The sequence below is a fragment of the Lonchura striata genome, chromosome 3 (genome assembly GCF_046129695.1).
Source record: "Lonchura striata isolate bLonStr1 chromosome 3, bLonStr1.mat, whole genome shotgun sequence".
NCBI classification, from domain to species: domain Eukaryota; kingdom Metazoa; phylum Chordata; class Aves; order Passeriformes; family Estrildidae; genus Lonchura; species Lonchura striata.
The window spans coordinates 73,160,875-73,183,573 of record NC_134605.1 but is presented as its reverse complement, the minus strand read 5'-3'; the positions used below and the strand labels follow the sequence as shown (position 1 = coordinate 73,183,573).

At 35.1% G+C, this 22,699-nt stretch overlaps 1 protein-coding gene across 4 annotated transcripts in view; it reads right to left on the bottom strand.

Annotated features, from left to right (window-relative positions):
• Positions 1-22,699, bottom strand: part of ASCC3 (activating signal cointegrator 1 complex subunit 3) — a 248,972-nt gene that overhangs the window by 194,171 nt on the left and 32,102 nt on the right. For all 4 annotated transcript variants that reach the window (XM_021533823.3, XM_031504402.2, XM_021533826.3 and 1 more), the window contains 4 exons: positions 14,315-14,435; positions 11,364-11,571; positions 10,492-10,633; positions 9,807-9,932 (listed from right to left, as the gene is read on the bottom strand). In XM_021533823.3, coding sequence (XP_021389498.2) covers positions 9,807-9,932; positions 10,492-10,633; positions 11,364-11,571; positions 14,315-14,435 — 597 coding nt within the window. The remainder of the gene's footprint in view (positions 1-9,806; positions 9,933-10,491; positions 10,634-11,363; positions 11,572-14,314; positions 14,436-22,699) is intronic.

The following is a 22,699-nucleotide window of genomic DNA, read 5'->3' as shown; positions in this document are numbered from 1 at the left end:
AGAAGAATATTCCCAGAGGATTAACTATTGCTGTCATAATCTTTCTATAGCTAAATTTTCTTCTCCATGTCACTTAAATTCACACTTTTGCTGTACAAGATGGCAGGCCTGTTTTACAGTACATATATTAGAAGACTTTTTCCTAAATTTTATAAGAAAAGAGTACAAGCATAGTCAGTATAGTCAGTATAGTCAAGAACACAGCTATTTTGTTTTCATGAATTGCAGCTAAACTAGCAGCGTTCACAGAAGTTTTCCTACCACCAGAAAATAAAAGGTAGGTGAGGGATGATGACCTTGTGTCATAGGGTCACCAATATGTGGGAACAATAAAAGTTTAAGTACCAAAAGAAAAGTACGACAGTTTTAAAAGCTTAGACAAATTTGGAAAATTTGTCTAATTAGTTCTGATTGTAAAATGCATTTTTATTTGTGCATTAGCATCAACAGTGAATGAAATATGTTACAATAAAATGAGAACACATACTCTCACAAATCCCCCTGAGATATATCTCTCAAACTAAGCCAAACAAAAACTGAAAACCTCCTCTTTGGTAGCATAATCTCCTCTAGACTAGCTGTATCCTGTAATAGCACACTACACATAGTGTACATGAGACTTCTGGCTGCCAAATCTAGGTTTGTATTTTATTAAAAGAAGAACTTAAACATTTTAAGAATGAGAAAATTGCTCAGAAGAGGTGCTCTTCTGCACAAAACAAACAAAAACAAAACAAAAATAACAGCCTTTTCTTTTCGTTATTTAAGTATTTAGAACCAGTTTTGCTGGATGAATCTTTATGCAAATCAAAATCCTGACAGGTAAAAGCAGATTACTTGTTAGATTACTTCTAGGTACAGGCAGATGCATCTACTCCCACAGTGGCTCAGCAGGTGTTTTTCAGCAGCTGGTGCCCTTTACTGGTTTGCCTTTGTAAGTGTTCCCATCAGATTATAACTATTTCAGAGGCACCACTACACAATATACATACACTTGGCAGCTGTGTAGAAAATGAAACAGGCTTAACATTTTATTCAAATCAGATGCAGTCGATTTTATCTCATGTTAATATTAAAAAGTCAATTTCCCTATTCATATTTACTACTTGCATGAAAAGGAGCAACCTAAACAACTATAAGAATATACAAAACTCTTACAAGACAGTATCTAATAAATATTTTAAAGCAATTTTTGTTTTGTGCATTATACACAGCCATGCTAGTTTAAAGAACAGACTAAAAGAAATTAAGTTCTCTATATTCACCAGTACAGATGTCCCCATTAGACTTTCACCCATATTACCAGTTAACTGCTCTTCTCTTAGAACTTCTCTGCCCAAGAAGAGATAACTCCAGATTTTACAGAGCTCTTTTCAAAAAAAAGGTTGTACATAGAATAAACAAAGTCTCTCTCAATGAGAAGATCTGTTAAAGTTTCAATTACAACCTCACTAATGAAAGGACACTTGAAAATATTATTATTTATTCACAAGGATTTTTTCTTGCTTTATCTACACTTACTAGTGGGTTTTGCCTGTTGTCATTAGTATCAGCCCTTAAAAATAAAAATGTATGTAAAAACACAGCCCAGACTGATACAACAAAGCATATTTACCCATTTTTCAATAGCATCCTTGCCTCTCTCAAAATCTCCAGTGTCTTAAATGTGGTTTGTCCATGTAACACCATCAAACTTACAAGATGTTAAAAGGGTGTTATGAGTATGTAAATAAATAACCTAGCACAAAAAAAAAAAAATTACTATATATTTGATTGGGACAAAAGGGTTCAAACTGGAAGATTTGACAAGGATGTAAAAGTTTTGCTCAGTGACCTTGTGGCTAGGACTGCTAAGAATGTTGGTGCAAGAAAACTCCATTTATTATGCCTAGTGTTGTTCATCCTCTGCCTGTTTTGAAAAGTATTCTGAGAAGATTCCTGAGCTGAGATAACAAACTCTCACAGACATGCTTGAGCCTCCTGCTGCGAGAGAGATCATAAAGGCACATCTTTGTGATAAACTCAGATGTGTGAAGCCCTGTGATATATTGGGTTTGGTAGTGGGGCTGCTACCTCCCCCTTCCACCTCTGCCCACTAGGATAAGCTAAGCCAAAGGGAGCTTGTGTCTCTGTCTGTCTCTGCCACCCAGCCTTGCTGGCAAGGTAATGAAATAAATTTACTCTTTGCATGGCACCTGTGATTTGGTGGTCACCTGTATGCGTTAATTCACTCAGTATTATACAATCTACTATATCTTAACAGCACCTGGAAACTGATTCCTAAAGAAAAAAGATAAATGCCTTGGTAGTCTTAAAAGGATTAAAAGCACAAGACTACAAAAGTTCTTGAACTAAACTGCACATGAGACTAGGTCAAATGCAACTGAAAGAACAAATGATCAGATCATATTTTAAGCACTCCATTTTAGGACACTACAAGGTAGATAAGGGCATTATATTACAGCTGAAAAGCAAGGAGAAGCCTATTGGCCAAAAAAAAAAAGATAGTCTTTCACTGAAAAGTCATCTGAAAAATTTGTGTAGATGAGCTACAACAGCACATGCTGCAAAGGAAACATTCATTCAAGTCTGATTCTAAAAGGATCCAACTTGCCCACTGTCAAAAGCAAATAAATCTGCTGTAAGTCTAACAAAAGACAGATTTATGGCAGAAGTAGAAAGAGCACACTATTCTGGAATAAGAAAAGAGTTACATTGCTAACTGCTATGCTGGCTGCTTGTTTAAATTAGAAACATATTTTACAATCTGGAAAGACTTGTGGGTGCAAGTGGTTATCTATCAATTTCTCCAGTAATCCTGATAAACAGAAATGATAAGAAAGTATCTATAATACTTCCCCATTCTTATGGGAAAATAGTAAAAGCCTGCTTTCATTATATTTTTCTGGTGAAAATCGTTCCAGTTTGTATAAATATAGTCTGTTTTAAAATGGCCACATTCAGTGATTTGATCCACATCATCATACCAAAAATAAAAGCCGCACCATATAAATAGGCCAAGGAGGATGTAGCTTGAGCAAATACAGGCTTACATCTGATCAATTATATAATGTCTGCCTCCAAAACTTATGTGAGATGTGACATATTTGCTTCCTTTACCTTTCATTCCTCCCTATCCCAGAAGAGGCGAACTGTTTATTGCTTCCACAGTGGTGGATAGACACATATTGTTGCAGTAAGTGCAGGCTGCTGCTCAGTGAAAGGCGCCTTTTGCTTTTCATAGAATCTGACATAAGATCATGCTTCAGTTCTCATCTACCTCCAATTATTCATCATTCCCTATTTTTTTGCATCCTACATACATCTCTTATAACGACAGAGATTGGCTTGACTATCTCCTTTGCATACAGATCTTTCTTAAAAATAAAACAGTAGAAATCTGAGCTGAGGGAGGCAAAGAGAAAGATATATAAAACAGTGCTCTATTTAAAAGCCTCTGTTACTTTAATAATCAACTCTTAATGGGAAATATATATATATATATATATATATATATATATACACCCCATATACATCTTGTACATACGTGTTTTACATATATAGAGGTAGTTTAAAAAGATATTTTTAACTATCAAAATATATATATTATTGTCTTTTTTAAGTCTGTGATAATGTTGGACTAAGAATGGATGACAGACTCCAGAGAAGTCATACCTGCCAAACATGGAGATGCTTCAGAGAAAATACTTTCAATTTCTTATACTGCATTAAGTGATAGGTCCTCTCAAAGACTGTAATAGTATCAAAAACCTTTTTGGTGAGACAAAAATCACAGTTTTCGAATTCTAAAGGGTAACTAAAATCCTTACCGACAAGCATATCAAAATATTATTTTAAAACAATAATTATGAAAAATGTAAGACTATTCCATTTTTTTGGTCTTTTACTATCATTACTTTAAAAGTGAAAATCTTTATGCTCAGTACAGCTGTTTTAAGACAATCCATTCTCTTCTCTTTTGTTTCAGCACTAGCTCAAGCTCTTATTCTGATATTCTAGGAAACCTGCTTTATCTATTTTGATACAGACTCCAGATATGAAAAAATACTGTCCTATTAGGAGAAAGTAGATATAGGTGGAACTATGTTTGGAACAATAATCTCAGATTATTGGACAAAATTATCCATCTGCAATGTATTTCTTAATCACATATTTATTCCTTTATATCTACCTACTTCATTACTAATCTTCTCCATTGGTGTTAAGTTTTCAACTTGTCAAACTCCTGGTTATTGGAGAGTGGTCATAACTGCTGATCCTCCCAAGCTGTGCTCCTAAGAACTCTGTGTCACTGAAGCTGAGACATCTACTTGTCATGTTAAATCAAGGAGACCAGACATTTCATTATGCAATTAATTCAAAGTTGTACTATAACATTCATAAAGCCCTGCTATCCCTGCAATGTACCTGTATTTTGAATACCGCAACAAATCTATTTGATATGACCATATCATGTTTCTTTTTCTCTAAACTATTTAAATGTGTTTTTTTAAGGTGTTAACACAAATTAAGGTTAGTAATCCAGCACTAGTTAAAATCAGTGATCCTATTGAACAAAAAAACCTCATCTTACTAGCAAAGGCATATTAGAATAGCAGAAAGGTTTTATGATCCAGAAAAGTGTTATAATACCATTTCTAGTATTAAAAGCTATATAATTAAAGTAAGAAATTTTTTATAATTTTTTTTCAAAATACTTTTTGATTTATCATAATGGGAAGATGTTCTCCATTGCTGAAAGAAAAAAGAACTTCTTAGCATTCAGGAAATCATATAGTCACATCAATCTGCAGTGAAAGCTGCAGTCAAGCAAGGCATATGTTTAAAAATATTTCATTCAATGAATTATATTCAAGCACAGCAAGTGTCTTTTAAAAGTGAATTAGTAGCATGTCACAGAGTGTGTTTGCATTTCTACAATGTGAGATTACAGGTAAATTTTAAGGCAGAATACCACTTTACAGTTTGCACATCATAGCAACAGGTATTTTGATGAAGAGATAATAAACTTTTTCTACTAAGAAACAGAATTTTCTTAAAGGAAAATGTGATAATTTTATACAAGAGAGACAATAAACTGCTGGTTCAGCATGAAGCACGTATTTTTGCTTGCTTTTAGCCAAAGCAATCATATTTATTCATAGAATTTTAATGAAAAAAAGCCTAAAAGCTTAATTTAAGGGTAAGTGAAATAATCAAACAATTTGATACAGAAGTTTTACATATAGTATCTGGAATTCTTAAAATTATAAAATATCATTAACTCACATATTGAAGAAACTTAAACCAGAACTTGTAAGCTTTAAGATCATCAGTGTTGAATCTTTACTCCAATATATTTGTTCACCTGGTATTGCACATATTCAACCTTCTTTGACCTCCCTCACTGAAATATGAAGACTGAGTGCAATCCCTAATATACACTACCAGCCATTAAAGCAATTGTACCATGACATACATGGTTTTACTTGTCATAAGTTGGGGCTAATGATTACAGAACTTGTAAACTCTCCTAGGAGCAATTTCTGAGTATAATTCATTGGAAAAATGACAAGATTTCAATAAATGGAAAATATTTTTTTTAATTATTCCATATGGTTCAACCATCAATTGCTGTTTGGAAAATAAGCAACTGAAATATGCACTGAGACCAGCTTTGGAATTAATGATGCAATATGCTGGATGTGAAAAATGTAAGCTATCCAAAACCACGCATACTTTAATTCAGTAGACTTACCTTGTACAATTCTAAAAACAAGAAAACATTACAGGAAAAAAGAGCATATTGATTTTGTAATATTTCCTTCACATAATGCAGAGAGAAAAAAAATACCTTTCTTATTTAGATCATTAAACAGTGCTAGTAAAAGGAAATAAAAATAACATGAAAAAAAGAAATAAATCCTACCTGAACATCCATTTAGGTAAAAAGCTGAAGCAATTTTTCACCATCAGCAATTTTTTAGATAAAATCTGTTTTCACAGTCTAGAAGAGTAACTTTCCCTGGCCTGAGTTTATAATTTTAAAGCTACATTTATTTGGCAAAAAGCCTGGCACAAAACCACCTTTATAATAAATACAAAAGATATATTTTACTAATGGTCAAGCTGCATGTCAACTGAGCAAAGATAATAAAGCTAAGCTTTTGCTTTCCCAATTTTTTAAATTCTCATTACTGGAACAATGCAGCTGGCACATCACTTGTACAAACAGTAGAACCATAATACTTCAGACTAAACTGGTGTGACCAATCAGCTACTTATGAACCACCTGTGCTTGAACTGTGGTAAAACCACAGTTCTCTGAGAAATAATAAATGGCAAGAAAAACAGGTATCTACAAAGGGGGCTGGGGGTGGGATTTGTTGCCTTTCTGTAAGAGCCCTTTGCAGCTCCTTCCATGGGACACCCTTCCACCTCGGAACACCAGCGACATTCCTGAGCAGCAGAACAGCTCCCTCCCTGCCACCAGCTCCTGCTCCCAACTCAACACAGGCAGCAAATAAACAATGTGAGATGACACAGGTGGAGTGAGATTGTTGGAGGAGATGACACAGCAGTGCAGATCATGATGGAGAAAGGTAGGAGGCAAAAACACCACAGAAAGCAGGAGAGAGTGCTGAAGGCAGCTGTTTGAGCTAGAACGTTTTTACGGCTGCCAAATTCTGCAGGATTGGTCACTCGTGGTCTCATATTTGCAGTGCATAATGGGGTTAAGCAGGAATGGTAACTGTAAAAAATTGGACCTTTGTCAGTTCATAGGAGTTTCATCTTGGCACCTGTGTTCTTCCAGGCAGTGATTTCACTAATCATAAAGTCATAAACCTTTTAGCAAAGCTCTGACCCTTTGCAAGGACGTTCTAAATAAACTAAATATTTACTTTGAAAATACCATAAGATTTTGGACAATATAGTACTAAAACTAGCTTAAGCATGCTATTTCTTCACTGCCAATCCTATAGAAAAGAAACCTGTATTAACATCTGTCCCTGTTTAAGGCATTGCTGCTGCCTTTGGTGTTGGTTCATAGAGGTTTTGCCATTTTGCCTTATATTTTCACATAAGAAACTATCAAAAAAGGAAGCATACATGTGTTTAAAATATGGCTAATATGTGGTTTGTTAGAATTACTGTCTAGAGGAATACATTTCTCTCATCTCTTCTCAAACTGTGTTTACTGGAAATAAGAAAATCTAAATCTTAACTAATACTTAAAATCATTTTAAATGCAAGATTACTTCCAACTTATATGATGCAGAACAATAACTTCTGATCAACAGTTCAAAATATAAATGAAGTCCTTATGAACTGAGTTTTGACCTTAGGAGTTTCAAAGCTGAAATGCAATGGTGTATTCTGCAATAAATGTTACACAGTCAAATACTCTACTGCTGACAATGTGATCAAAATCACATAGCTCATGAGAAACAGATAGAGAATTCTTAAAATTATTTTTGTGCAAACGGAAACATACAGACTAAAAAGAAAAGGAAGAAGAATATTTATAATTTTTAATACTGTCAGGATTTCCCCAGAGAATAGCAAGTGCTTATAAAGCACAACATATAATACCCAAAACCCCAGCAACAATAAATGGCTTGGTTGTTCTGTGTCTTTTTCCCTCTGTGAATTATATATTGACTTGTTAAACAGGCTGAGTACCTTTATGTCTAGACTAAGTGTCTTCCATCAAAACCCTACCACTAATGGCACCTCATAGTACTCAATAGCAGCAGAACTGTCAACTTCCTCATGATGCCTTTAAAAGTTCCTAGTCATGAAATATCTAGTTAAGTTTACTGGGGACTCTACTCCTTAACCACCTACTCAAATTTTAGATAATCCTCCAAACATATCCATACAGATACAACTGAGCTATCTTATTAGCACCTATACTTGCTAGGGAAACACCTGAAAATCATTATTTTTCTGCTTTTGCTTATACTAGTTAATCCAAAATAAAACATATTGACAGAAAATCTTCATGTTCTCCAAAGTGACTCCAGTTAATTGGCAAAAATTTGAAATACCAACCAAGGTGTTTCTGAGCTTAGAGATTTAAAACAGTCATGCAGATAAAACAAAAAAAAAAAAAAAAGAATTTTTCCCTAAAAAAAATACATCTTGACAAAGTATATCTTAACTTACACATTGCCAAGTCCAGCCTCTTTTAGCTCCTTGATAAAAAATTTCTATTTAACAAATTTCAAATCTGTGAGTCTCATTAGTGAAATCAAGAAGCTGACAAGTCCCATAGCTGGAAAAACTTCATAAAATTGGCATCTGTTGTCACAAATCGATACTAAACTTGAGGGCAGGAATTACATACATGTCTGTTCAAACAATCAAAATTGATTTTGTTGTTGACATTTGTATTTGATCTCATGTAATAAGAATCATATCAAAGAGAAAGTTCTGAAGAAGATTGTTTCTATTTCAAAATTGCACTGTAAAACTGAAAAGCAGACCTCTTGATGATGTACAATCTACAAAAGAGAATTATTGAATTTGTGTTACTGATGTATTTTTTAACATTTATTTTAAATATTATATTTGCAAAAATCTGCAAACTATTCATTTTAGATAGGTATTTTTCTGTCTGGGCCATATTTTTTCTGAAACTACTTAATGCCTTTTGAAATACTGGTACTTCTTGCAAAAGGTTTACAGATTAGTATTTAGTATATAGCTTAGGAAAAAGACATTTTATTGCAAAAAGCTGTCATGCTGAATATTGTCATATAAAATGACAATAGGTGCAGTGGCTGTATTTTTCAATCTGGTTAAGGACTGTCAGTCAATTCATAAACACAACATTAGGTATTGTCACCTAAGCAGAAAAGAATAGATTCAGATTCTAAAACTGTCTTCTGTTTTAAAAGAGTTAAATATTTAGCTAAGACAATCTTTACTCAGAATCCCAATAAAGTGCCCTGCATATATTCTCATTTCCTGCTTTCCCAGAGAGAAAAAGACAGAAAAAATGTATCCATTTTATATGCTGCAGAATTAAGAGACATAAAACCTTATCTATATACGGAGCTTGCTTTTTATGTCTCTGTTCAAATCAATACCAAATCTTCCACTTTTCCATAGATTTGACATATACAACAAGGAGTAAAAAGGTACCTATGATGGAGTACTGCAAGTTCTAGACTGTAAATAACAAGAAATTTAGTTCCTTTAGCTCAGTTTTTTCACCATTTTAAATCAGTAAAAGTTGAAATGTTAACATTTGTTTTATCTGCCTTTTTCCTCTTTGCTCTTTACTTTCTATCATCAAAGCACATTTTAGGATGACTTTGCACCCCACACAGCCTATAGCACCATATTCAACACCCCTGAACTGCATCAGACAGTAAGACTGGTGCAGAATACTGTTGTGCAGACAGAAACCAACCTGTACAGGTCAAGGTACAGAAACTCAGGCTCACTTTCTCCTGTGATCTTCAGAAGAGAACAGAATCACTGTAATACTTTCATTTCAGTGATTCAGATCACAGCTCAAAACCATAAATAACTTAAAATGTAATGCCAAAGGAATTGAGAACTGCTACTCATGAACAAGTTGTTCAGATCAGAAATTCCTTGAATCTGCGTCAACACGAAAGGGATTATATCACTGAACTACGTTGCCCAATAAATATTCTTCAAATTAGTAGTGAAGAAATTGACTGTCTGCATTTACCTATCACATATCACTGAAAGAACTGGCAATATTTCCAGTTAAATTTTGGTAATACAAAATAAAAACTAATTTAATATCGTTGAAATTGTATACTCACCTCATCTAAGTCTTTAATATAAACAATTTTCTCTTCAATACCAATAGGCATTGGTTCACTGTGGGGGATCTTCACTTCTTCATACATTTTATTATTTTCTCTCTGAACTGACTCTGGTAAGAACACCTAAAAATGTATTACAGGAAAATTTACTAAAAGTATGAAAACAGAGTGTCATTATGTATAACTCACTTTGAACAATGCTTTATCACTTTCCTCCAAAAAATGAATCCAAACCAAAAGTGAATCTAACTCATATTTTTTATAGGTAGGACTGAACACCCTAAATGGAAAATAATCAGTTTTACTACTTAGAAAGTAAACCCAAATCCCCAAAAAGATAACTGCTTTATTAAATTTCAGAATCCATTAGGTCTAGAATTTCATAAAGCATTTATTTTGTTAAAATCAATTCAAAGGTATCCAAAAGAAAGAAAAATAGTATCTTAAGAATTTAAATGACCCTGGAAATAAAAGCAAATATATAAGTTGAAAATTATATTATTTCTTCCAGTCAAAATAAAAACAGAACATACCAAAGCTTTTAAAACCCTCTGCAAAGAAGCACTGCTTCATACACTGGATTCCAAGACAGAGGAGACTAAGGAAACAAAGGGAACCCTGCTGCACATTACTCATGGGGAAAAATGCACTACTGTTCAAGAAGGGTCATGCACCAACATACCTTTGCACCCCCAATGAATGCTGATGTTTTCATAGCTTCAGCTCGGGAATCATAGACATGTGGATAATGAATTTTTTCGATGCTCATCTCTCTCTGTCTACCTAGGACTGGCATACTTCGAGCATTCAGAAGCGCTAGTTCTCTGTGAGCAGAAAAATACCTGCAGTAATTCTGCCCATTTCAGGCTGCCATCAGAAAAGCTAAGCATGGTATATTAAAGTCAGATCAAGATTTGAGGAAATGAAAGAAAATAATTTTACACTGTTATTTTCTGGCACTAGTTAGACCAAAACCTTAAAGCACAAGGTTTAGATAAAATTCAGAAGCACAACCCAACAAGTGCAAGGTTTTCCTAAAAGCAGTTTTGACTCTTTTTAAGCAACATGGCAACATGATTTCACGGTTAGATACCAGTCTCGCTCTATTTTTCTCAATACAAAATAAAACAGCTTATTTGCTCCTTATTCTCTCCCTCCTCTACTCCTCCCACTACCTTCTAGCTGTCAACTTGGAAAATAGTACCCATTAATCTTGAGAGAGAAAAAGAAACATAGTTCTGATAGGTTTAGTACAGACTTCATAAATCCTAAGCAAGTAGTGTGCATACAGGAACTAAGAAAGATAGCATACCCCACTAATCTGCAATTCCAGCCCACAGAGATGAGATCAAGAAGATTCTCATTAAGCAAATCACTGCTTTCTTTCCTGAAAATTAGATTTTCATATTAAAAGAAATTCTACGCTTGTAATAAAACGTGACTTGAAGTCAGAATCACCTAATCACCAAAGGAAACTAAAAGAATATAAACTGTTATGATATGTTGAAGTAGCAATTACAACAGAAGCATTTCTCTACTTTTGGGATTTATTACCTTTGCATCCGCAGCTCTTTGGGATCAAAGCACATTTGTCCTTCTCCAGAACCTTCTCCATCTTCCACAGCTTGTTTTTCTTTTCTGGCATTTCGTTTTTCTTCCCGACGATATTGCTTCATTAACAATTTTTCTTGTTCAGACTGAATTGTGACTTGACAACCATAATTTGGTTTAGCATTTTCTCCTATAAACTTCTTGCACTGTTCTGCAATATGATAACAAGCATGTATCTTCATAAGTACTGGATTCCATATTTTTTCCCCAGTTTCATTCTAAACGTTAGGGTTTTGATGTTTGGTTTCATTTTTGTTTTGGGGGGGGTTTTGTCTCTGTGTTTGCATATATTGTGTGCTTAAAAATAGTTGAGGTTTATGTAGACTGTGCAGCAGCTGGCTTCAAGACATCTAAAAGTACCACCAGCTCATGTCCCAGAGGCAGGACATTTAAAATACACTTAATCCTAAAGCAAGGGAATGGACTAGCAGCAAAACAAAGGCCATTTTTTGTTTTCTGTATTTATAACAACTTCATTTACAGTGGAAGTAAATGCCTCTTATCACTGCTCTTATATACATGCACTGATAAGCAGGATGGTGTGACAACAGATTAAACAGGGTGTTTTTTTTTAAATAGCCTCTTCACATAACAATTAGTGTATATATACTAGATATCATGATTGTATTGAAAGCATACTCACAATGCCATTTCCCTGAACAAGTGAGGAAATCTATCCTGCTCTATACAATCACAAGGACTCCTTCCTTTTCCGTCGATAAGTAGCAGGATTATAAAGAAGAATCAGAACCACAGAACAATTACAGTAAACAATAAGTCCAGGGGAGCAGGGAACCCAAAAAACTCAGTTACATTCACCTTTCCGAGATCACTACTGGCTAAAATCAAAGACACAACCAAGTCTTTTATATATAACAGGCTGGGAGAGATTTATTTTGTTTTCATTTTAACAATATTGGTGGTTTTAAATGTAATTTTTCAATATTCTGCAAACAGATTATTAGTTTATATAGGATTGATTGAATATTAAATACTTAGCTCGGTTATGTTTCATATGTATTTCTGCAGCCAAACTCTGAAGTGAGAAACTTGAGAACCTTTTTTCATCAAATAAACCCACTTGACTGACATTTTGAACAATTTGTGCTGCTTAGTTTTCACCTACAGCAACAGTGAAACTCCTACACTTCACAGCATGCATACTGGATAAGGCAACAATAACTTGTTGAAGAGCATTGAAAAAATTCTAATAAACTGTCAGAATGTCCACATTAATACCATCATGTCTGCAGCTTTAACTCACTTGTATTAAAAGGGGACAATAACGACTGCAATTTCCTGACCAAATTTAATTCAGACTGAACACACCAGGGCAAAGCCATGTTACTTGATTTGTCTGATAAACACAACAATAACCTTTAGTGTCACAGAAGTAAATTACATAAGAAATAGTCAAATAACACAGCATGTACAGTACAAATAATCAGTACATGTACAGTTTCTTGACTTGTGCTAATTTTTTAAAGGCACAAATTACTCAAAATTGACTACATTTCTGTAGACAGAAATCAGTCTCTTCCCCAAGTGAACTTTTGGAAAGGTAAGATTTCCCCATTAGAAATACCATTTTGATCAACTTAAAAAGAATAAAACCTAATTAAAATACTGAACTCAGGGCCAAGAGCATCTTCAGTCTCAGAGAAAATACCCTGAATATCACTGACTTTTTTACCACAGTTTTCTCTCATCAGTGAAAAAAAAGCATTAAATCAGCTAATGCTTTTCTATCATCTGAAAAACATAACTTTGAAAATATTCTTCCTCCACATTCTAGCAGAAATTACTATGATAGATTTTACTGATGGCATAATGAAGAGTAATTTCATAAAAGCTTCCCAAATACTAATTCTGCTAAGTGAGAAGAAAATACTCCTGTAACTAAACTCTGTACATATGAGAAAAATGAATTAATTCACTTTCTAATGAAAGTATTTTAATTTTTTTATTTGATGACCTAAGAAGAGAAAGCTATCAGGACAGAAAGCCTTGCCCTATAGCAAGACATTAATCTTTGAAATCATGAACAGGTTGGTTAACAGCTGTTCTGATGAGTTTAGACTAACCATTAGCACAACAAGAGATGAACTTCTAAACACTTTCTTATGTAATATTTCATTGAAGACAAACATTAAAAAGGGGTCACTTGCATTTTAAAATTATTGTGGAAATAAATAAGTCCACCATTACTGGCTCCATTCACATTTTTCTAACTCCATATGCAGTGAACAAGCAAAGGGCTGCATGGTGCTATGTCTATTTAAGATTTTTCCCAAGTCACAACCTATATGCTATTTAGATTTATTATTATTAGAGAAGAAAGTAGTAAGACTTGTTTTAAAACAATGATGTGTAAAACTTATTTTAAAATAATTACTTTGTGAAGATATATGAACTTATAAAAGCAAAAATGACTGTACAAAACCTGAAATCCTTTCCCCCCCCCCCCCCCCCTCACTTATTCATGCTTAAGCTTGACTTTATTATGTTCAGAAGTGGTTGTGACTGTGCTTTTCTTCCCCAAGGCCTACATTAGATGATAGTACAAAGTAGAGAGGAAGAAGGAAAGCAAATGAGGAATAATAGAATATCAGATTATTTCCAGAGTAATCCATTAAAACAGGAAAAGGGTAATTGTTAATACATTCAAAATTTGCACATGCCCACAGGCAGTTGAAAATGAAATAAATATATGCAATCTATATTTGTTTCTTCTGTATCAGTTTGCTTAAGTCCAGAAAGACATTCCTCCATTGTCTTCTGGGATTTTTTTTGCTTGTTTTTTAATTACACATGGAAAGTACTATTGTTGGAAATAGAATAGTTAGAAACCTACTTTTTATCTGAATTGGAACAAAAGTTTTGTAGTCACTTACCTTGGAGAGCCTGGAACCTGTTATCATTTGGACAAGTCAAAGATCTTTCCAGAATCAGAGCTCTGTTCTGTAGGACTTTCTCTATGAGTTCAAAACCTTCAGGGCCTAGCAGTTCAAATAACTACAAAGAAAATAAAGTCATAAGTCATATCCAAATGTACATAAATTTTTAAATAGGACTGCAATATTTCTATCCTTGGCAACATCATAACTGTTGACAATACCTAACAAATGAATGAACTTCACCTCTCAGTAATTCAGTCCAAATGGTATAATTTCTAATACTGGGTTCTCTATTACAAGAAGGGAGAATTACAGAAAGTTTTCAGCTGGAAATATTTAAAAATCTGTGAATTTAGTCTATTAAGTAAAACTCACTTTCTCTTTGGGATTCTTATATAAAATTTAACTCTTCTCAAGACTAAACTTTAAATGTCTTTATGGTTATTTACATATGCTGTAAATTTACTTCTCCATAATGTATGCAGATGAATCAAGAAAATCAATGCTTTCTCATGAAAGTCAGGTATGTAGAAAGTTATTCCCTCTACAGTCAAGAGGAGGTATAGCCTACTGCATTTTCACAGGCTCATCCTATTAAAAAAAAATATCACAGATGGGGTGTACAGCAGGAATATGAAGAAACATTTAAGATGACACTAGTCCTGACTTCAGTACCCATACATATACCCCTATGTGTAATTCAAGCATATAATGTAAGTGATGTATACCAGAAAAGAATTCTCTACCAGTAAGTAATATTTTGGCCCAATGATATTCTTACTCAAATGATTCTCTTGTAGCAGGTTAGACAAACACAGTTGCCTATTTAAAGTTCCATTTTCCACATTACTGTGTTTTAATGGAAAAAAAAAAAAACAACCCAAAACATTAAAAGTACTTTCATCTATATCTTATCTATAATTATTTTGTCAAAAATCAAAGCGTTACAGTAAGCACTAACTTACTCAAAACACATTTTTGATTTTTAATACTGCTCAAAACAATATTTTCTCTATTTTTTTCTATCTCCAAAAAGGAAAACAGGACAGCTTCTCCTTAGTGTTTTTTGAATTTGCTTCTAATATTATCCATATATCTTCAGGAATCTGGTAAGAATAAAATGTATAATGTACTTTGATGCTATGTTCTATGAAAGAGTAAGACTTTGGCACTGTAGGATTCAAGCAATTCTGTTCTAACTATAAAAGGAAAGAGAGGTCTCTTACTGTCCTGTATTTAATTTGCCAACTCCTTAACAAAGAATTTTTCTGTGGCTCTCTATGACTACTGCCCTTGGGGAACAGCTTGAAATAACTTTATGTTGCCTCTTCACATATTTGCAAAATTCTGAACAGTGCCAGTGGTATCAAATCAATGATCCCTTTTTTTTCAGGCCAATCTGTACTTCATAATACAAGCTGTCATTTTAAAATAAGGGAGGGGAAAATAAGGCCCTCAGGGGTTTCTAGGAAAATATAAAGTTTGTGCAAATTAGAACAGTGATGGTGCAGTTTGCAGAGACCATGAACTAATGGCTGAAAGGTATAAAGTCTTGTATTTCTTTCATTAGAGTAACCAGTGATAGAAAGCTGGAGAAGCAGTCTCCAGAAAAAGTAAAGTAAGAGAATTCAATAAGTGTGGACAAATAAAAGATTTTCAAAATTAACAAACTACAAAAATATAGAACAGGAGACTGCTGGTTAGACATCAATTCTGCTGTTAGAGTTCTCAAGCTAGATGGATTTCCCTTTATCCAGCCTTCACTAGCACTGATCATTAATTCTTCTATTTTGCATAGATATTTACTGTCACTTTACAGACACATTTTAACTAATATTATCTAAAGCTATATGATGACCTTGTTTTTACATTTCAAAAGAAAGTGGCAATTTAATACTGGTAAATTTGGGTAAGTATTTTCCAGGGGCAAATACTTAAGAGAGAGAGGAAAAAAATAATCACTGAAGCAACAAGAAAATAAATGTATTTGAAATAGCTTAATTGTACAAAGAACGGAACACAAACTTCTCTCAACTTAACTAATAATTTCTTGACTGTGAAATACTAGCAACATAGGGAAATGAAATTCTTTCAATTCAACCAGATCTGGGCTCAAACACTAATTTCTCATCAAGGCAGCAAACACAATGTAAGCACATTCTGACTTAGCATGTTACTGCCCAAAATGCCCAAACATAAACTCACACCACCACCATCACCATCAGACGACAAACACACTAGCTCTAAAACATCCACTGTAGATCTCTATCTCTGCACAGGACTCCAAAGCATCTCTCTCACTGAAAGTTCTTAAGAACAATCTAGAAAAGCATTGGTCAGAAAAATGGTATTTGCTGGGGAAATAGATAAGATCCTTTTTTTTTTTTTTTTTTTTTGAACAGGACAATGTTTCCCCCCTACTGTTTTCCCAATCTAGTCTGAAACAAAAACCATCCAAATAATACTCTTTACCCAGTAAGAAAAGCAGAACCTCACAAAGAAGCAGCAATACATTCTACTTCATGGTCAGAGATCATGAAGCAAAAACTCCAGCACCAGTGAGACGGGCTCAATGGAAAAGCACCAAGGTGAAATTGGACATCCCGCTCTCCAGACACCTTACCAGTCAGAGAGACCAAAACTCATACAATACTACACGCCAGACTCTGCAACACCTGTGTGGTGAAAGTCACTCCATTTTGCCTTCATCAGCAGCTTGAGAGCTGGCTTGGTCACTTTGCTGTTCCTGAATATAAAGGAGGCTTACAGGACATTTTAAACAGCTAAGACAGACTAAGCTCATTGCTCAAGAATGAGGGGGAAAAAGCAAAAGAATACAGAAGATCAGAAGCAATGACCTGTTCTTATTGACAAGATGTCTCCCACGCTCACCAGAAATCTGCCAGAGCTCATGAGTGTAAAACAGCAATTGAGAGCTAAACCAAGCAGCAGTACTGAGAGACAGAGAATAAGTTACACAGCAAGATCTGTCACCACCTACCACTGACGGGAGCAATAATGACAATGCTAGAAAAAGTTTGCAAAGACCAGAAATAACTAAACTTGAGAAATTGCAAGACCAAAATATTATTAATATTCATATTTGTTCATACTGTAGGAGTAATCCATTGCTTTATACTTAAGGTATTAATAACTATCACAGAATGCTGCTGTTTTAAAGTGCAATTCTTTACCTTATCATTTTTTGATGCTCATGAAAACACATCCATGCAGGAGGCTTATTACTATCAAAATCAGAGCAGAATATTGAGAAATAAAATAAATCCATAAAAATACCTTCTCCCACCCCTCTCTCCTTCCCAGCTCTCCCTCCTCCCCCAGTGGTGCAGGGAGACAAGGAATGGGGGATATGGTCAGTCCATCACCAGCAGTTTCTCTCACTGCTCAGGAGAGGAGTCCTCTGCCTGATGCATTGTGGGGTCCCTCCAAGGGGAGAGAGTTCCCCATGAACTTCTCCAGTCTGAGTCCATCCCACAGGCAACAGATCCCCTCAAACTGCTGCCATGTGGGTCACTCTTCCTTGAAAGTGCAGTCTTTCAAGGACAGGCTGCTCTGTTGTGGGTTCCCCATGGGTTCACAAGTCCTACCAAGAAACCTGCTCCGGCATGGGCTTCTCTCTCTACTGGTCTGCAGGTCCCTGCCAGGAGCCAACTGCATGATAAATTTTCATCTTCTTAGATATGTTATCACAGAGACATTACCACTATTTATATCTGGCACAGCCTTGACCCACAGCACATCCATTTTTGGCTCTGCCAGACATGGGAGAAGCTTTCTGCAGCTTCTCACAGAAACCACCCTTAAAGCACTTCCTACTAGCAAGGCTTGGCCATGTAAACCAAATCCACCAGGCACAAACATCTCAGATTTGATATGTTATTATATGTTCTGGTCTGAAAAATCAACACCCAAGCCTCTGAAAGCTGGCAAAAGAATCTGGTAAATATTCATAGCTGACTTTCTATTAAGTTATAATGAGATAAACTAGACAGTGGTCAACAGATGGAGAGGCTGTGTGTCAATCAGAGTTTCTTGAATCCCAGCCAAATTATTACACTCCTTGAAGTCAGGAATAGATTGTGCCCAAAAGGTAACCCTGACTGTCTTCACTAACAAAGGTCCCACATGACTTCAGCTACTACTCCATAACCATGAAGACAGAGATGAGTGAGATATATGGTCACTGATATTTTTTTGAGTGATTTTTACATCTCATTTTATGTGCTTAGTATCTGGAAGAAAGCGTACTGAGTAATCAATGTAGGAACAAAAGGACAAGACGTGTCATATTGCATTAGAAAGGTGAGGCAAAGGTCCCCATGCAAATGATTTCTCCTGAATATATGCTAACTCTATGGAAAAGGCAAGGAGGCAGACAAGAGTCTTACATACAGACAGCAGTCTATCTGCTAGTTACCAGAAAGGAGCTGGACCCCAATGAGGCACATGAGATAGCAAATTTTTTCAAGTAAGGCTCAGCCATAAAAAAGCACATCTTTATGTTCAAGACTGGAACAAGATTTTACTCTGAATGTTAAATAGGTACTATTCTCTTTTCAATTCTATAAAGTATAATTTACAAGGGGTTTTGGAGGTCCTCAAATATGAGGCACGGAACTGTGAGTAATACTTTGACATCATAAACTATCGGTCATCACAAAGGCATTTTCTTGACTTCTACATCTTCCTTGAGGTGGGAAAGAGCCCTATAAATCTCAGAAAATATTTTATTTTACACATTCACACAAAAATAGACTATGAACAGTCCTTGTACCTTGCTTGAGTCTTAGTACTGTTCTACAGCAATAAATGAAACAGAAATCCAAATTCAACCAATCAGTGGTTGTCCTCTGTACTTTTATAACCTAACAGCAGGTTTTGGTTCAAGTCCCACCTACACAATTAACTGCTACTCCTGCATTTTGAGGCATTTGCAGATGATATTACTTTACAAGGCACAGTTTTCAAACAGCTGTGGAAGAATAATCACCATAGCAAGATCTCAAGTTTCTTCTGTCCTAGTAGCTCTGAAGCAACTGAAATGATTGCTTCATTAAAAAAAAAATAAAAAAAAAATAGGGTAAATAGAACATTTTTCTTAGCCTACAGGGTTATTGGAAAAGCTGTCTGGATATGGTACCTAGTATACTGCTTAAAAAGATTCAGTAACAAAAACAAGGACATTGAAGATAGAGGGTTTTTTTAAATATAAAAAATTCAATACAAACTTTATGGATATAATGTATACACTGATTGCTAATTACTGCTGTGCTGAAGAGACTATCATCCTTTCAAACAACTACAGAATATAGAAGAACACTTGATTTAAAAGCAAATCTCAGATGTTTTGGTTTTTTATGTTCCTTACAGTTTGATTAAAATGAGGCAAGCCAGATATAGGATGATTTACCATTCCTATTAATAACAGGTATTAGGTGTGTAAGAAAATAATTCAGCTCACAGATCTGCTTTTCTTTTTTTAAAGCCTCGCTTTTTTGAATAAAACAGCTATTACATTTAGTCCATCTATACAGAAATAATCTTCCAACCCTACAAACCATCTAGGAGTCTTGGCAGAGTCTAAGCAAGCTCAGCTTGACTGCAGTGGTCTCACAACAAACAGAACAGTAACCAGATACTTCAAGCCCTCTTAAGACAAGTTGTTGCTAACCTATGTGCATGTACAATGCTTTTCTCATGGCTATTCCTCAACACAGAGGCTGGAGGACTCTCACATGGCAATCTCACTGAGTTCAGGAATCAGATAAGGCAGAAGAAGGAAATTTTCTAAGGAACCAGGAGTGCCTGGCTCCCAGGCAGTCTCCAGTGGGATCAAACACCAGCTTCAAGAGGATGAATGAAGTTACTCCTTCCTTCAGAGAAGTCTTGAAGGTCTGTCTGTGATAGGTTTAAATTTTTGGATTTTACTATCCGTTGTCAATTAGAAGAAAATCATTAGCTAAATAAAAATTTAGAAATAGGCAGATTTAAAAAAAGCCAGCAAAATTCCAGGAATTCCCCCAGCACACTTTGAATTTTACTTATACCATAGAAAAAGGCAGAGTAAGAAAGCTGATTAAAAGATTTTCATTGGGAAAGACACCTGCACAAAGATAATGAAGTTATAACAAATTTTTACTCAATATTCAACTTTTGCTTACTTTTCCCATTACTGCTTTTGCAGTCCAACAAAAATTGATGGAAATCTGATCTTCAGTATGGGACACATTTTTAGTCTGGGATTACACATACAACAAAGACATGGCCAATTAGTCTTTTAAATACCATCTCTCCTCAGTATATTGGGATTATGCTCTGTTTTCATGTATTTCTGTATCCACAGATGACTATACAATTTTACTCCAACTAGAATTTACACTAGTAAAAATATATGAATCACAGCAAGGAAAACTTCAAAAACAGTATTAAAACATCAAAACTAATGTCTTAGAAGTCTCAATCTACATGTTCAAGGCTTATTTTAATCAAATTGAAATCTATAGTTAAAACACTAAATTGATCAGTTACAGGAAGAAAAGTGTTTTTCTTATAACAAGACATAAAAAACCAGACTATCAGATTGAAAGTGTATGTATGTATTGCTTAATAGGCCTAAACCTATTTATCTGACCATCACTTTTGATTACATATAATTCTTTACTATTTGTCTTATAATAAAAAATAGCACAATCAATCACAGCATAATTTGAATATGATTAAAATCTTCCACCAGCTCCTTGTGCAAATGCTAAAACTGCCTACCATATCTGAAAAAGAGACAAGTGCAAAATCACAAATCTTAGCAAATTTTCTCAATATTTTTACATGAAAATAAGTAGACTGGAGAGATCATCACCAGCATCATCAATATTCTAACAAGAGACTAATTAGAAACTTAGACAGATACACTTATTTTGAAAATTTCAAATACATAGCTACAAGGCAACTTCCACCAGCTTATTCAGCCTGAAGACTTCGGCAATTAGAAATAATGTCAAACAGCAGCTACAAACAGCAGAGCACTGACTTGCCTTATGCAAAGAAAACCCTGAAGGCAAATTGATATGCAAAATACCTCACTGTTATATGATTCCTTAAATTAGTGTTATCTTCAGAAGTATTCTGGGATAAGCTGTTAATGATTTTTGACCAAAATAAAGTCCTAAAACTAGATAACCACTGCACTTGCAACTTTTCTTACCTGTAGACAAGGGAAAATAATTATGACATTATCCAGCAGAAAACATACATTTATGGAAGTGATTTCTGTATTAGAATAAATTTGATTTTTTTTTTAGGTATGAGTATTTAAGAAACTTCTAAAATGGCAGTGTTTAGCACAGAATTCTATTCTGCAAAAGGCAAAAACCTGCAGGTTATCTCAAAGGACAGCAATTCCCAAACCTGCCCATATCAGAAGCAGGACTTGGCTGATTGTGGATCCACTATCCCAATGTGTGCTGACAGAGCAAAACAAAATACCAGCAAGCCAAGGACTATGGTTTATGTTGCTTAACAGAGGTCAATGACAAAGAGCAGCATGGGACCCTAATACTGGCAGCTAGTTGTATCCCAGTGAGGATAGTCAAGCCAGAATTTTAATATCCTCTGCTGGACCCAGGAGGATTACCCAGGAAAATGGACTATGACCAGCAAAATGGACTATGCGCCCTGGGCAGACATACACATGAGTGAGTATGAAGAGAAAGCAAGATTTGGCCTGAAACAGCATTTTATACTGTTTTATGAGTCTTAAAAAAAAAAAAAAAAGGATTTCAGGATTTAAGAAGAAGGAAGATTATTTTAAAGCTTAGCCTTCCAAGGAAACCAGGGTTACCACATCACTGTGTGTGTTTAGCAGTGTGTGAACTATCAAGTGTTAAACCTCCTCAGTAACTCCTAGTTTTGACAGAGAGGCAGAAGAGTTTAGGGTCAGCAGTGGAGACAGATCTGAATGACTGCTCTTTGTGCCTCCTGCCCTTACTCCCTGGGAGGCTGCAGCAGGAGCACAGTGGCGCTGGCACGCAGCAGCGAGCACCAGCGCAGCACAACTCTCCGCCAGCCAGCAGAGCTGCAGCGCTCGAGCTGCGGCAGGCGCGGCGCAACAGAAACCAGCCCTGCAGCAAACCCGGCCCTGCCACTGCCACACATCAAGCAGCTGTGGGCTAGGGGTTTCTGTGTGGGATTTTCCCCTCCCCACCTTCTATAAAATGATTTGGAGGAAAGCGATTTTAGTTAATAAGAGAGCCCTAATGTTTCAGGTGCCATGTGACTGCATTTCTTAGAGAACTCATATTTCCTTATGTCTCCATGTGGATGTGAGAAGAACTTAGCATCACAGAAAACAAAAAGGGAAAAGTT